Source organism: Sinocyclocheilus rhinocerous, unplaced genomic scaffold (genome assembly GCF_001515625.1).
Source record: "Sinocyclocheilus rhinocerous isolate Xijiao unplaced genomic scaffold, SAMN03320098_v1.1 scaffold1724, whole genome shotgun sequence".
In the NCBI taxonomy this organism is placed as follows: Eukaryota; Metazoa; Chordata; class Actinopteri; order Cypriniformes; family Cyprinidae; genus Sinocyclocheilus; species Sinocyclocheilus rhinocerous.
In genome coordinates this window covers 1,419,023-1,435,393 of record NW_015626034.1, presented here as the reverse complement: position 1 = coordinate 1,435,393, position 16,371 = coordinate 1,419,023, and the positions used below count along the sequence as shown (strand labels likewise).

The following is a 16,371-nucleotide window of genomic DNA, read 5'->3' as shown; positions in this document are numbered from 1 at the left end:
ATAAAAGAGTATAGCAGTTTTTTCCCCATAATATTTTTTATTTATAACTGGATTATTCAAATGATGGCAAGGAAAATAGGATGGAAATTAAAGCTACATTTAACAATTGCTTATTGAGTATTTGAGGGGATCAGCTTAATTCTGATGAAATTAAATGTTGTGTTAAAGTGAAATAATACCATCAAATCTATTGCTATTGCTTCTTATATATATATATATATATATGACAAACATGCAATTTTTTTACCATGCAATAGCTTTGAGATGTAAAGATATAAAGATGGCGGATCGTTTTCTACTTTGGCATTTAAACTGGCATATTAGTGTTGGAACTGGGCAGCAAACTCATTTAAATACTGAGATCTGCTAGTGTTTCTCTACAGTAATATAATGCAGTAGAGAGAATGAGGCACATTGTTAAGTGAATCCACTGTGCCCAGAGGGGGCTTCCAGTATTCTCCTGGGTGAAATCGAGCGTAGCTCTACGTGATGGTACAGTTGTCAAAGAGGAACACTCAGCTCGGCTGAAATTATCCCAGAAACTCAAACACATCTGGAATTTCACAATGACACTGAGAGAAACTCTCTCTAGAGGAGAGCTGGACTCACTCGACAGTGGCAGTGATGAATGTAAATAGGAGGCAGAGTCCAGGAAAGTGTTTGCTTTTATAAATACATTTCTGGCCACTGTTAAATGATGTGGATGCTGGTTTAATTATTATTTCTGTCTATTTGGATTTCGATTTTGGCATTTCTTCTGCTTTCGACTCGCATTTCACTGTATAATATCCTCCTCTGGATTACAATGCGCTTCCCTGGATGCGCAAATATTGTTTAGATTGACATCCAAAATGTGGGTCTGTAAGCCAAAACAGGTTGCCAGCTGCATCTAAGCCTGATTAAATAACAAACTGAATGAATGTGCAGATATCTACATGGCTCAAATATTTCTTGTGGGCACCTTTATTTACGTAATGTCAAAATATCCAACTATTTACAATCTGGCTCAACTGAAAAAATCATTTTAATGAGTCAATAAATCAAAACAATTATTCACAATTATTAAGGAATAGTTCACACAGAAATCTAAATTTCCTTGAGATTCCGTCTCCTTCAGGCCTTCCAAGATGTAGATGAGTTTGTTTCGTCATTGGAACAGATTTGGAGAAATGTAGCATTACATCACTTACTCACCAATGGATGCTCTGCAGTGAATGGGTGCCGCCAGAATGAGAGTCCAAACAGCTGATAAAACATCACAATAATCCACAAGTAAGTAATCCACAAACAAATCCATCAAGACTTGAAACTTGTAAACTGAAAACATGAGTCATAAATCTCTAATATTAAAAGTCATCTCGTCATAATCAGGAGAGACATATGCTCATATCTATTTACAAGCCAAAACAGTTCTAAACAAATATGTCAGCGGATTTTGATGTGAGAGGACAACAGGAGATGGACTTTTTCACAGTGTTACTATGGATTATGGACACATATTTTGGCCAGAAGTGATGGATTAAAGTTAAAAACATCTTTTTTTTCTTATCAGTTTTGTATATTAGGGTTGTGTGTTACATCTAACGTTGTTAAATGAATGTTTATTGCATTATTTGTTTCATGTGTGTTACCATGATGGTGTTTGGTGTTTGTGTGAATGACACTGTGCACCTTCTATATATGTTAGTATTTAAAAGCTGCTTGTGATGGGCTTTGGTTCATCATGTGATTTTCTCATCACCACCTGCATTTGGTGGTTATCAGTGTATTACAAAGGTACAAAACAGATTTCAGTACTTCAATAGGTTGGTATATTAACATTATATCAGTTAATGAAATTACGGTATTTAACTGTAAATTTAAGTTAAAACCGTAAAACCTAAAACGTTGCTACCGTATTTTTTACGGTAAAATTCCGGCAACCACAGCTGCCGGTTTTTTACCGGAAATTTTACGGAATTTTTTTTACAGTGTAGATTATATGCAGCTTTTCGCTTGAATGATTACTTGTGGGATTACTTGTAGATTGTTGCAGTGTTTTTATCAGCTGTTTGGACTCTCATTCTGACGGCACCCATTCACTGCAGAGGATCCATTGGTGAGCAAGCAATGTAATGCTACATTTCTCCAAATCTGTTCTGATCAAGAAACAAACTCATCTACATCTTGGATGGCCTGAGGGTGAGTACATTTTCAGATAATTTTCCTTTTTGGACGAACTGTTCCTTTAAGGAAATAACATCAACTTTGAATAATCTACATGTAGCATATTAGCTAGGAGAAATGAAACCATTAGTGAAATGTAATGAATAGGAGGTCAATTAATCAAAGATGAAATATTCATAAAGAAATATTTCAAAAAACAAATGCATGAACGTTTCGGTGAATGAGGCAGAAGGGAAGTCAGAAGAAAAAGTGCAAGGTGAGGGTTGTGCTTTCTGACAGTGTCCTTCAAGAAAGGTCAGCCATCTACTTTCTTCAAGCTTCTTCCCATAAGGCATGCAAACACCGTCATCACCATCTTGGGGTTGACCTCCACAAGGTCATCGGGCAGGGCGTACACCCTGACTCCGATTTTTCGCGCCACTGAGATTGCATATCTGCGAGTGGGAAGCAGAGATACGGATAAGGTTGCTGGTGGCGAGACAACAAGCAATTTGGCGTCAGATGTGTATCGGGGTAATTTATGAGGAGCTGTGGGGGGAACTTACTTTGCATTGTTTAGCTTGTCCTCTGGCGTCAGCTCTCCGGTCTTCACCATCTCGTATTTGATGGCTTTGGGCATGATGGTGTCGATCAGATCAATCACTGGCAGGCTAGTGCTGATTGATTTATCCTGGAATGATACATTACATAGAAGGTTTAAGTGAAAAACATTTAAACTTGGGTATGTTTGATATTGAATTCATTGATAGTGAATGGGATTCACCTTGAAGCTGTTAATATACGAGTCTTTCTGGCCTTGCTTCAAGGTGTTGTTCACCCAGTCGATAATAACTTGGTCACTGACTTTTTCCCCGTCACCGATGTCAGACAGAACCTTCAGTGTGTACCTGCGGGAGGTATTCATTGTAATGAACTGACAAAATAATTAATGTCACGAATATTCAACAAAAATAGATGTGACCATAACATGACCATCCCCATATGGCATATATATATAGTTTATATCTGTCATATATGTAGTTTATATATATATATATATATATATATATATATAGTTTTTTTATAAGTTAATACTTTTATTCAGCAGGTATGCATTAAATTAACCAAAAGTGACAGTAAAAAAAAAAACAATTTTACAAAGGAAATTTTATAACAAATAAATGCTGTTCTTCGGAACTGTCTATTCATCAAAGAATCCTGGGAAAAAATGTATTGCCGCTTCAATAAAAATATTAAGCGGCACAACTTATTTCTACCTTGATAAGAAATGTTTCTTGAGCGGCAAATCAGCATATTAGAATAATTTATATATTTATATTAATTGTAATTTTGTATTTCCTTGCCCTTTTGAAGTATATTTTGTAATATATTTTACATTTGAAGGATTATGAAATATATTTTCATTTGAAATTCAATCTGTTTACAAGATGTGTATTATATATTTGTTTTGGACATTTTTTTTGCCATATGGGTCAAGCTGTAATTTTATTTATTTAACAAGTAAAATGAATTGTACAAAAATGTACACACACACACACACACACCTATAATAAAAATAGAAATAAAGGTCCACCCCTAAAAGAAACACTCAGTGGCGAGTAAGCAGGTATTAAATTAATACAAATTCATATGAATTTTCCACAAATTCGGCAAAATGTAAAATAGTTACAAATTGCCATGAGACTGTGTTGAAACCTATACTGTAAAAATAAAATACCTTCTCATTAGCTGCCAGACCAATGCAAGGGTGTGCATGGAGCTTCCTTCATTGATATTCTCACCACCGATTCCTACTAAGGAAAACTTTGCTTCCTTTTTGGCCAGTGCGACCGCATAATTACAATTCTCAAGCTACAAAACAAACATATGTCAACCAAATTAACATGACATGTATAATTCAACCCTAACAACTGCAGGTCTCCATACATAAATGGCATTTTTGATGAATAAAGCATGCATTTTGAATTCTGAACGCAGCTAGCCGGTACCCTGAGGCAGCTGTGGAAATCATTTCAGCAGGGACACAAATTCAACATGTTGCAATACAGCCATATTTAATTTGTTGTCAGAAACACACATATTTTTGACCGATTATTAATGTGATATAAATAAAAATAAAAATCTGACTGGAATGTGAGCCAGTTGTTTAACTCATTCAGTAGCTTCTTGTACTTTTTTTTTTTTTTTGAACTCAAATATAAAACTTGAATACAAACCTTCTTCATGTTGGATCCCAGTATTGGATAGGGAGGTTTATTGACTCTAGTCCAGTTAACAGGAACCTGGATTCTCTCATACAGCTGAAGAATGACGAGACCATCGTGCAGATCACTGGAGAAGAAGACGGTAATGATGAACTTCACTCTTTTGGTTATAATGTGCTCAAGACAATGAGTTGTGTTTAAAGGTGCAGACCACCACTGATTTGTCAGGAAGTTTCTTCATAACACTATATTATATCTGCCTGTTATATCATTCACCAGATGAAAACTGTATGTATCATCACTTAATAATTTGAAAAAGTAAGTGATAGTCCACCTTTATTGTGATAAACAATATGATCTGCGATTTTATTCATATCTATAGCACAAATGGTATGTTACAATATTGTTATATGATTACAGCCCAAATTTTTTTCCAGCCACTCCTTTTCATCTCTCTATTTATATAACAATAACGCCTGTTTAATCTACTACTACACTGCTAAAATAAAATAAAAGGGTACAATGTACTGTGGCAATTTGAAGGAATTTTCCATATTTTTTTAACAGGTGTTTTACTGCAATTTGGAATATTACACTTGCATCTGATTGTACTTTAGAGTTAATGTAAATGTCCATAAAATGAATGGATAATGTCCCGGTAATGAACTGCTAGTTATTTTACGGATTTATTTCCTACAGTACTACCAAAGAAAAAAAAAAAAAGGTCAGCTAAATGAAGTAATATAAATCTAAATGTATGCACAAGTTACAGTATATGCCCAAATTGAATACTTTGGGAAGTTTAAGCATTAGCAATAGTGATGCTTGCCTTAGAAAGAACTAATAACAATTGTAAAGACAATATTTTGTATATAACACCACAGTATGCCAATCTCACAACCTCCCTGCAGATCCATCATTCAGTTATGAATAAAAAGTAATAAAATAAAATAAAAGTCTTATATGTTGTGATTTTTTTTGTTGTTGTTCCCTATTGGTTTATATTGTTTTTAGCTTTTCATTCCAGGGTCAAGATTAGTCCTTATGTTTCAGTTGTCACTGTAGAAAACTATGGCATTACTGTAAGCTGAAACAAATGGCTGTGTTACCTGTACATGTGATTGACATGTGGAGCAACTCCCAGAGAATTCATCCAGTTTCTGAATGTCCTGTCCTCTCGTGTTTCCCCTGTAGTCAACGACATAACACTGTTATATCTGGTATTAATTTTGAAGATTATTATGCACTTTAGATGCATTTATTTATTTTAATATGTTGACTATTTTAATTGGATGTCTGTGTTTATATACTCACATAATAAGTACAAACTGTCCACCCTCTCATAAAATTAAATTGGCTATTTTTGCTGCGGTACCTTTATGATTTCTATATATAGACTGACAAATTAACATTGATGTAGAAATGTGGGTAGTCATATGCTAATGATTGTGGTGTCCATAACCATAACAATTTATTAAGCTGTTGTTTTCATAAAAGTGAACTAGGGATGAAGATAAATCTAAAAAAAAAGCTACAGCGAAAATTCTGTTTTCCATGATATACTCTTGGTAAATACATTTTTAATAAACCACTTTAAATCTGAATAATTACATGATGATAGTCTGTTGAATAATTCTGAGCTAAATATTCTCTTAGTTTGCACAATAGAACTTTGTCATAATTAACAATAAAACCAGGCTGCGGACTGAATAAATAGTGTTATGAATGGAGCCAAGGGCATGATGGTAAAATAATAATTTATCTCTCTTTGCAATGTAAATGGAAGAAAAAAGGCAGTTAAGCGGGTTCTGGCAAATCTACTTATGTGTCGGCTTGATGATATAGACTACTGTATTTAAGGAGACAGAATGAAGAAGAAAAGGGAACAATCAGATCAGGAGGACAGAAGAGAGATAAACAGACTGTGAGATGAACCCAATCACCCCCAATTACTGATGTCACATGCGACCCTCTAACACGCACGTGCAGTACAGCCACAGCACGCCCCCTGCTGCTCACTCAGAACACTGCACATGCTTTGACTCGCCAATAAACCGCAGTAAAAACAGGCAACGTCTTCAGAACGTGCAAGAAAATCTTGATAAGATCGGTCCAGTAATTATGTATTCATGAAATGTAACCTGTAACGGAATATCTTAAAACCTCACCTATTACTTCACTTTAAGTCACTTTACATTTGAATGTTTCCTATTTTTTATCAGGTTTTATGAATTAAACTTGGGTTGTAAAGAGGAACAAGGACTTCTTTGACTTCTTCTTCACCTCCTGTCAGCTGCTTCACGCCGGATGGAACAAGGACTTCTTTGACTTCTTCTTCACCTCCTGTCAGCTGCGTCACGCCGGATCTGTGATTTGATTTGAACGGAAACAGCGTATCCGTGTGACGCAGCTGACACAGAACAGCATACTCTGTTTACTTCCAGCAGATATTCTCCAAAATGGCACCAGGGTGATGCGGAGGAGACGAATAGTTGAATAAAGTCGTTTTCTTCTTCTTTTGCGCACATGAGGGTGAGCAATTAATGACAGAATTTTCATTTTTGGGTGAACTAACCCTTTCATCTTATTATCTTAATAATAATAAAAATAATAATAGTTTTCTGCACAGCCAGGCTTTGTGTTAGAAAGAAGAAGAAGAAGAAAAAGAATATGTTGATGGTGAAGATAATACAGCCATTATGACAGGCGGATGAATTGCAAAATAAAGATTTAAATATGATGGACTTCTTTTTAAACTTGTATGTCATTATGAATGCATTATAAGTGCTTTCATGGATGTAGTTGTTTGAGTATGTTTCTTGTTCTGATCATAGGAAACATCTGCTTGGTAATTCAGACAGGATGTGAGCTCAGATGTAGAGCAAAGATAACGCAGCATCATTCATCACAGGCAGTCAGCAAGCTCTCTGAAACACTAGAGAGCCCCAGACTGCATACAGAACACCTTTCTTGCATCACATGTTTGGCACATTCACATATAAGAATAATGCAACTCACCTGCAATTGTATAATCAATGCCATTACTGGCGGGTCGGTTCAAGGCCGGGTACATGTTGAAAAGATTGGCTACAAAGGCCATGTTGAGCTTATGGTTTCCTGCCACCACATCATTGGGAGTGACAAACTGTCTGCAGTCCAGACGATCCGCCTGCTTCAGCATCAGCTCTGCTCGCCTTTCATCATCACGCTCCTAAAACAGACAGTTATTAAACCTAAAGAACTAGAGATCTGAAGCATTGCTCTAAAGCAGGTGATTATCTACAAGACATCTGCTACTACGTGATTAATGGATGTTCTGTAGCACAATAATAGGACAATATGAGGGTGTAACATTGCAAACAATACACTTTACACCCACATTCAGTCACTTTCTTTGGCATGAAAAATAGACTGTTTGCATGATTTTTTCCATAAAGCATAGACATTGTTTTGCACAAAATTGAAATACTAGTTATTCATTTTTGTATCAGTTTTTTAATCACATAGTTGCGCTATATGTCGACGCACTAACCACAAGGCTATCGGCGCCGACATAAAACAGATTTTTAAACTCAAATTACAGTTTGCATTGCCTGAATAAAATGTAAGTGGTTCTTGCTTATACAAAACCTGTTGTGGCCGTTATGTGCTTTCAGGGTACTCTTGGTGACTGTTAGGCCATTAAAGTATTTAAAAATTATACTTTCACCAGTTTTAGAGTAAAATTCAATAAGTCATTTGAGGTGTCAATAGTAATGAGAATCACCATTGAGAATAACTGATAAAAACCCCTCAGAAGTAAAACATTAAAATGCATTGTGATGAGAATTATTGTAGTATTAATGTGGTTAATTGTCATGAAAATAATTCTACATTTTTATTTTATAAGATTTACAAAATTTCACATTTTTTATCTTTTTGTTTTTATTTACTTTTATTTATCTTTTTTTTTTTTTTATAAATTGTGATAATATGTTCTTCATGGTATTTTGGCATATCATTCATGTCTGTAGCCCTAACTAACGATGCATGATAAATTAATTACATAGGCTTAAGGGTTTCGAAATATAGGGTAACACTTTATTTTAAGGTGTCCTTATTACACATGCTACATGTACTTACTATTATAATAACAATTAATTATGCATAATTACATGCAAGTAACCCTAATCCAAAACCTAAGCATAACCCTAACCATATAGTAAGTACGTGTAGTTAATTAATATTACTCAGTTCTTAAATGTATAATTACACTGTAACAGTGAATTTTGAATTTTGCCCCACAAATAGTTATATTCTACCCAGAATTCGCCTGACCTTAAAGATCTCAATAATTTAAAACGACAGACAACAAAACTGCAGTGCGTGCTTATGATAAACAAAAGATTATCATGTGGTGATATGGATGCTAGTTTGTGTTAGCTATATAGCTAAAGCAGGTCTTAAAGATAATAAAGATCAAGGAAATGCATTTCTGTCAGCAGGACCACTATCGTCAAAGATGACTGAAAATTTTGGATTGGCGTTATGGTTCTGTTCTGGGCAAACACTCTCTGCCCATCCATGCAGCCTAGCATGGATGAGAGCAGGGAGAGCAGCAATAACCCGCTAGAGTAAACAGAACAGAACCAACATTAATGAGCAGATAGCATTAATGTTCTAAGTGACAATTTAATGTAACAACATGATTCAGGATAAAGAGTCTGACTCAACGAGGAATACTGAATGCCAAGTCCTGACTGCGGATGAGAGGAGGAGCTGGGGATGGAGAAGGGTAACTGGCTCCTGAGCAAAGTGATAAGCTGCTGAATAATACTGAATGGACCTTATATAAGGAAGTAGTGATAGGCGTCATATTCCTATCAGTAGACGTGGGTCAGCTGAGAGTCACTAACGTGATATGTGGTGAGATGTGCAGCGAAATGTGACCTGGACAAGGTCTTTGTTGTATTTTGGGGTGTCAAAATCAAAAAGGATTCGAAAAATAGTAATAGTGAATTTTTCACCACAAATATGTATAATCTAAAGACAAATAAACCTGCCCAATTCTGATTTACAAAAACAAACCCAGCACTCATAATAGCTCACACTTTTTTAGGTCCTTGTCTTGTTGTTTTTTGTTCTCGTATTTCCCTTGACTTTGGGCAGCAATCGGTGTTGGCTGTCAAAAAGTCAGCCTATTTCTTATCTGCACTACATCATGTCATTAAGTGCTGGAGCAAACGTTGACACAGGAAACAAATCAGCATATTGACTTCCTCAGTAAAAAGGCGAAGGCCGCTGACCAAACCTTCAGAATGACGTACATTGAAACCAGACATGTCAATGTCAATCCTCATCTCGTCATCCCCGTCTCCTTTAGGCGAGATCTGATTAAGCAGGTGGAAATATGCCCTGGAGTCCTGAGAGCAGAAAAAGGCTCTGTTTAGTTACATAAGTCAATCTTAACTGACATGCAAATGACAGCTCAAAGGATTTGATGTCAAACCAGATCAAAGGCTCGGCTTTTATACTGCCTATAGGCTTTCATATCTAGGCCTGTGATTAATTTACTCAGCATATAACCCATATGGTATATACTTTAAATATACATTTCAAAAATATATTAACATGTATGTACATATATATTTCTTAAAGGGGTCATATGATGTTGCTAAAAAGAACATCATTTTGTGTATTTTGGTGTAATGAAATGTGTTTATGCGGTTTAAGGTTCAAAAAACACATTATTTTCCACATACTGTCTTTTAGAAAGAATATCTCTTTGGATTTGAGACTTTAGTCTTTGCAACTTTACAGATCTTCTTTATGCACCAAGAGCTTGTAACACTCCAAAGAGAAAGGAACAATTGAAATCGCATCATATGACCCCTTTAAATCTAAATATATTTATGTTGTCCATAATTAAAAAAAAATACATTTTGCATTTATACTAAATGTATTTTTCTTAACCCCTGAAGTGCATTTTGTAATATATTTTTGCATCTGAAGGTTTACGCTAAATATGTTTTAAATTTTGAAAATATATTACCTTTATCTATGCTATTTGTAATTTATATATTTAGGATATTCACTACCGTTCAAAAGTTTGGGATCTCTTCTGCTCACCAAGGCTGCATTTATTTGAGCAAAAATACAGTAAAAACATAATATTGTGAAATATCATTACAATTTTAAATATCTGTTTTCTACTTTTATATATTTGAAAATGTAATTGATTCCTGTGATGCAAAGCTGAATTTTCAGCATCATTACTCCAGTCTTCAGTGTCACATGATCCTTCAGAAATCATTCTAATAGGCTGATTTGCTGCTCATGAAACATTTCTTATTATTATCAATGCTGAAAACAGTTGTGCTGCTCCATATTTTTGAGTATTTATTGACAAATAGAAAGTAGACAAAGAGTAACGAACTTTACTAATTTAACTTTCAATTCATTTCATGCATCTTTGTTGAATGAAAGTATTACTTTATTAAAAAAAAAAAATTCTTGCTGACCCCAAACTTTATATATATATATATAAATTTGTGTGTGTGTGTGTGTGTGTGTGCATGATAAACTTTAGCCCAAAGCCTAGTTCTAATGGGGTGATGTCAATTTTCAGTAGCAACAGATAATTATGACTTCTGTGATAAAGCTTATAAACTACCTTAATATCGTCACTGAAGTTTCTGATTGGTTCCCAGCCAGCAGCTTTGAGGTGATAGTTGACCCATCGCAGCAAAATGTCCTCGGGGGACATTGACATCAGGTGGTCCAGCTCCTCTGACTCACCCAGCAAAGCAATTAGAGCTACAGAGGCATAAATACACAGACACGTGTTACTCAAACCTCTTAAGAGGCGTAAATCAGTCACTGACGTACATGCATGCTTTTATTTATTTAGGGCAGCAATCAGCACCCCATTGGACAGCACCATGATTATAAAAAACTAAATTTAGGCTATTGCAGCAGAGTAATGACCTTCATTGCGTGAGATCTCAATGTCAGCAAACAGGCCGATTTTTATGATTTGCCAGAGGAGGCCAAGCACGAGGTGAGGGGTTCCTGCTTTCATGTCCTGAGCATCGATGTTGACCACCGTGCAGCCAATAGCTGACGCAGAGTTGAGAGCCAACACCAAATTCTCCTGTAGAAAACAACAGAAATATAATGAACACATCTTTTATCCGAAAGATTCTGAAGGCCCATTCACACTATAAGTATTGTTAATAATCGTTCTAATTCTGTACCTGTAACTATAAGAGTAACAAAACAAATAAACAGTATTGTTAGAGTCACTTTCAGAATTTTTTTTACAGCTAATTAACACTGACAGCCAATCAGAATCCACCTGACTTTAAAAAAAACTAGAGCATTAAAACGATAGATGACTAAACTGCAGTACACGCTTATAATAAACAGAACATTATCGTGTGATGTTATGGATGCTATATATAGATAGTGTTATCTATATAGCTGTCATTTTCAGTGTGAACGGGTCTTAAAGATGATAAACATACAGAAAGTGCATTAGGAAGAATCTCACAAAACTTGTCAAGAACGTGTTAAGTTATATGTCACCCAAAAATCATTTAAAAAAAGTTATGAAATATATTTCAACATTTTTAATTTAAAAATGTGTACAGGATAAGAAAATTATATATATATTATTAAGAATATATTTTTTAGTGATGTGACACACACACACATATATATAAGACATATAGCAATATAGCGATATCTATACAGCTTTCATGCTCAGTGTTAACAGGTCTTAAAGATAATTTAATAGCACACAGCAATATAAAAGATAGATAAAGCACATTGAGGTTATCTTTAAAAACAAGTTAAGAACATGTCTAGGTTATATTTCACCCAGAAATAAGTGTTATTGGGTCTTAAAGATAATTTATTAGCACACAGCAATATAAAAGATACATAAAGTACATTGAGGTTATCTTAAAAAAAAACTAGTTAAGAACATGTCTAGGTTATATTTCACCCACAAATAAAATAATACATGTATTAAATATATTTAAATATTTTGAATAAAGAAAAAATATGCACAGAAAAGTAGTAAAGTAGGTCTTTTTAGTATTGTGAAATTTTTTCCTTAAAAATTCTCATTATTGTAATATAAAATATTCTTATTACTGTACTGCAGATGAAAATATATAATAAAATATTTACAAAAATGTGAGGGGTATACTCACTTCTGTGAGATACTGTATATTTACATTGTATTTACACAATGATACATTAAAACATTATATATATATATATCCATTTAATTTTTGTTGATTAATCACTGTTTAATGATTCATTCTGATTAATGAGAATTAAAAGTGCATTGTTGCATTAATTGCTAATGCAAAACAAACAAACAAAAACTGTTCTTTACACATTTTGATGTGCAATATTTTGTAATTTTTTTTCCCCCTTTTTGGGGGTAAAATATGACCTGGATAAGTTTGTGTGTGTGTGTGTGTGTGTGTGTTTGTGTGTGTGTGTGTGGTTACACAGTTACAGTATTGGGACAAAATGTCCCCGCAAAAGATGGCAATATCCTAAATTATTGTCCTTGTGGGGACATTTTTTGGTCCGCATGAAGAAACAAGCTTATAAATCATACAGAATTAAGTTTTTTTTTTTTTTTTTGAAAATCTAAATGCAGAACGTTTCCTGTGAGGGGTAGGTTTAGGGGAAGGGTTAGGGTAAAGGGATAGAAAATACAGTTTGTACAGTAGAAAAATTATTACATCTACAGAATGTCCCCATGAAAACATGTGCATGTGTGAGATTGACCCATTAAGTAGATTTTCAAAGATCTACTTTTTGATGTCACTGTTTGTTTGGTTTCAAATGTGAGAGTGCTTACAGTCATTGTAAATGAAGTGCATTTCTTCGTGTTGATGACCCGCTCATCAATGGTGTCTGACTGCGAGAGGTTGATCATTTTGCTGTAAAGAGACAGCCAAGATGTTGTTAAACATGAACTCTTATTTATCAGTAATACCTCTGTGCATTTAACAGCATAACAAACATTACACAGTTCATCTTATATTACCAGAGCAATATTCCATCTTTCACAGATTTGAATAAGCTGTCAGTCTCCGGGTCCATCGGGATCAGATGCTTGCAGTCAGGATCATCTGCCAAGGTCTTATTGATCCAGTTCACAAAGGCCACTTTTTCTTCATCTGAAAATGGATTCAAAAACAAAACATTAGCAAAATGACATTTGGTCCACATGTGTCAAGGGTCATTCATTGACAAATCTCATTTCGAATGGTTCAGATCGGTTTTGACTTTTTCTGAAGCAGTGCTCAAGTGTAGCAGAAACTGCTTATTTCTGGCTATTTTTATGCATGTCCAAGTGAAACAGGATATTCAATATGAAAATATGTAGAGCTGGACTTGATTTTATCCGGAAGGAATTCATTGGATGGTGAAAGTGGGGCATTACATTGCAGAATGGAGGTGGGCAAAAATGAGGCGAAGCTGGTTATTATATTTCGATGAATGAAGACAAACCGTTTCTGTGCATTATGTGCATTAAGAACATAACTAAAGCACATTATTGTTTCATATTGACTTCCTAGAGGATGTAAACGCCACCACCTGAGTAAGAATGCTGAGTTCCTTCACTTGAGATCTTTGATGTTCCTCCAAACGAACGAATCCCATCCCGCCTGGAGATGCACTTGCGGAACGTTTCTCTCACCTCTTTGCTTCTCATCTCTTGGTATATCTGAAGAATTAAGCAGGATCTCAGCTTTCAAAGTGCGTGAGACAATCAGCAGATCAGGCACTTTGACCAGCTCACCAACATTTTAAGATAAGACAAAAACTCATAGTCAGGCTTACCGCAACAAACTCTTCAAAACTGATCTTCTCGTCTTTGTTGGTGTCACCTGCCATGAACTTCTCCACAATCTCCCGTACCTTGTATCCCGGAATGTTAAAGCTGGCCTCTCGAAAGAGCTCTTGAAGTTCAAAATCGCTTACGTAGCCACTGTTATCAATATCTGCAATGAAAGAACGGCAGTTTGCATTGACAGTTGTCCATTCTTGCAGCAAACGTTCGACATAATACTTCAGTATTCCATAGAAACGATAAATTATGTGTGTAGAATTGCGTGAGACAATGCTCAGCCATAAAAACCGACATTTATGTAGTCAGTTATTGCAGTTTTGGTAATGTTTGACAAGCACCAAGTCAGATGATTCGAACACGTTCCAATGCAGAGTTCACTAAAACTACAGTGAGATTCAAACTGAATTTAACTGACCGATTTTGTTGAAAGCCTCTCTCAGGTCCTCCAGATCTTCTCGGGAGATCTGTGTCACTTTGCTCTCCATGCTGTTCTCCCTGCAGCAGTTCTCACCATGCAAAAGACCTGCCAAAAAAGTCAACACAGAGAGTTTGTGTGCTATATACAGTACACTGTTTGCCCACCGCTGTATCTCTATGATAAGCAAATCCATGGTGGACACAACTGGTAAAAACACTTCACGAAATGCAGTTACAGATGAGCAGTTGACGTGTGCTACCATCCAAAAGTGTGGGTTTGGTACGACTTTTTTAATGCTTTTGAGAGAAGTTTCTTATGCACACAAAACTTTATTTGTTTTATTGAAAATACAGTAAAAACAGAAATATTATTATCATTTAAAACAACTGTTTTCTATTTTAATATATTTTAAAATGTAATTTATTCCTGTGATGCAAAGCTGAATATTCAGCAGCCATTGCTCCAGACTCCAATGTCACATGATCCTTCAGAAATCATTCTAATATGCTAATTTGCTGCTCAAGAGACATTTGTTAATATTATCAGTTAAAAACAGCTGTGCTAATATTTTGTGAAAACCAGGATTCGTTGTTGAACACGGTTCAGAATTTATTTGAAATAAATAATCTTTTGTAACTTTTTTACTTTCACTTTTAATCAAATTAAGTAGTCTAAGTATTAATAATAAAACATTCAAACATTCAAAATGTATATCAAATAAATGTTACTGACCCTAAAATGTTGAATGTTATAATGTATAATTTGATTTTAATCAGCATTAAAAGTTTCGGTTTTAGCATATTTAATCACCATTTGCCTTTACCTTGCTCGTTTTAAATGGTGCTAAGGTGTAATAAATGCATTTTTTTTTAAAGCACTGTACAAATAATATGAGACCATAAAAGCTGCAAGACACAAAACAAGAGAATTAGCAAAACGCTATGAAGTCACACCACATGACGTGTCAACATCCCATGTCCCGTGTATTTCATCTCAGATCCCCAGATACAAGTCATCAATCACATATTAGTGAATAAACAGCATACTGCAAAAACGAAAGCTAATGAACACAAAACATCAGCAAAATCAGCATATTTTGATGCGGCAAGACAGTGAATTAAATCAAAGCTTCATGGATGCTGCCATTACATTATATGAAAACGATACCTTTCTCCTAAACGTCTCAAGACTGAATTTGAGATTAACCTGGAAAAGATGCTAATATTCCAATTCGAGACCTTGACAGCGTCGCTTGTCCTCTCCCAGAGCGTACGTGGCGCTCGTGAAGATGTGTTAGGTAAGGAAAGAGACCTTTGGCCCGTAATGTCTATTAAAGGCGATGGCTTCGTACTAACACAGATCTGGAGTTAACGTTTAACGCCCAACCGAACGCTGTGTCAGCTGAAGCTGTCATGACATTTGGTATTTGTACTTACTCTAGCTGTGACAGTGACACGTGAGTATACTTTATACCATGGCTCATTCACTTGACACTTGTCAATAATTTTGTGACCTAACAAAACGGCTTCACATTTCACTGGTTTTGTTAACTAGCTTGACGCTCACTGCGTAATAGCTACTCACACACAAACACACCCTTAAACCTGGAAGGCTTGTTTGATTTATGGGGAAAGAGCTATTTAATTGGTAATATAACTAGAGTGACTAGATACAGTTCGCAGAATGAAAGTACAGGAGATCTCGCCTCCTGCCTTGTAATC

At 35.2% G+C, this 16,371-nt stretch overlaps 1 protein-coding gene across 2 annotated transcripts; it reads right to left on the bottom strand.

Annotated features, from left to right (window-relative positions):
• Positions 1 to 2,375: 2,375 nt before the first annotated feature.
• pls1 (plastin 1 (I isoform)) lies at positions 2,376 to 15,923 on the bottom strand. 2 transcript variants are annotated; one of them, XM_016513426.1, is made up of 17 exons: positions 15,857 to 15,923; positions 14,910 to 14,977; positions 14,648 to 14,755; positions 14,223 to 14,383; positions 13,977 to 14,106; positions 13,423 to 13,555; positions 13,234 to 13,315; positions 11,337 to 11,502; positions 11,023 to 11,165; positions 9,677 to 9,772; positions 7,389 to 7,581; positions 5,480 to 5,558; positions 4,383 to 4,497; positions 3,884 to 4,017; positions 2,930 to 3,053; positions 2,712 to 2,836; positions 2,376 to 2,600 (listed from the first exon to the last, which is right to left on the bottom strand). In XM_016513426.1, exons 3-17 carry the CDS (start codon positions 14,715 to 14,717, stop codon positions 2,462 to 2,464), a joined length of 1,890 nt encoding a protein of 629 aa, XP_016368912.1. In that variant the 5' UTR covers positions 14,718 to 14,755; positions 14,910 to 14,977; positions 15,857 to 15,923; the 3' UTR covers positions 2,376 to 2,461. The 2 variants fall into 2 exon arrangements, with proteins under 2 accessions (XP_016368912.1, XP_016368918.1); XM_016513432.1 differs by lacking the exon at positions 14,910 to 14,977 and having other exon boundaries at positions 15,857 to 15,912.
• Positions 15,924 to 16,371: the final 448 nt, after the last annotated feature.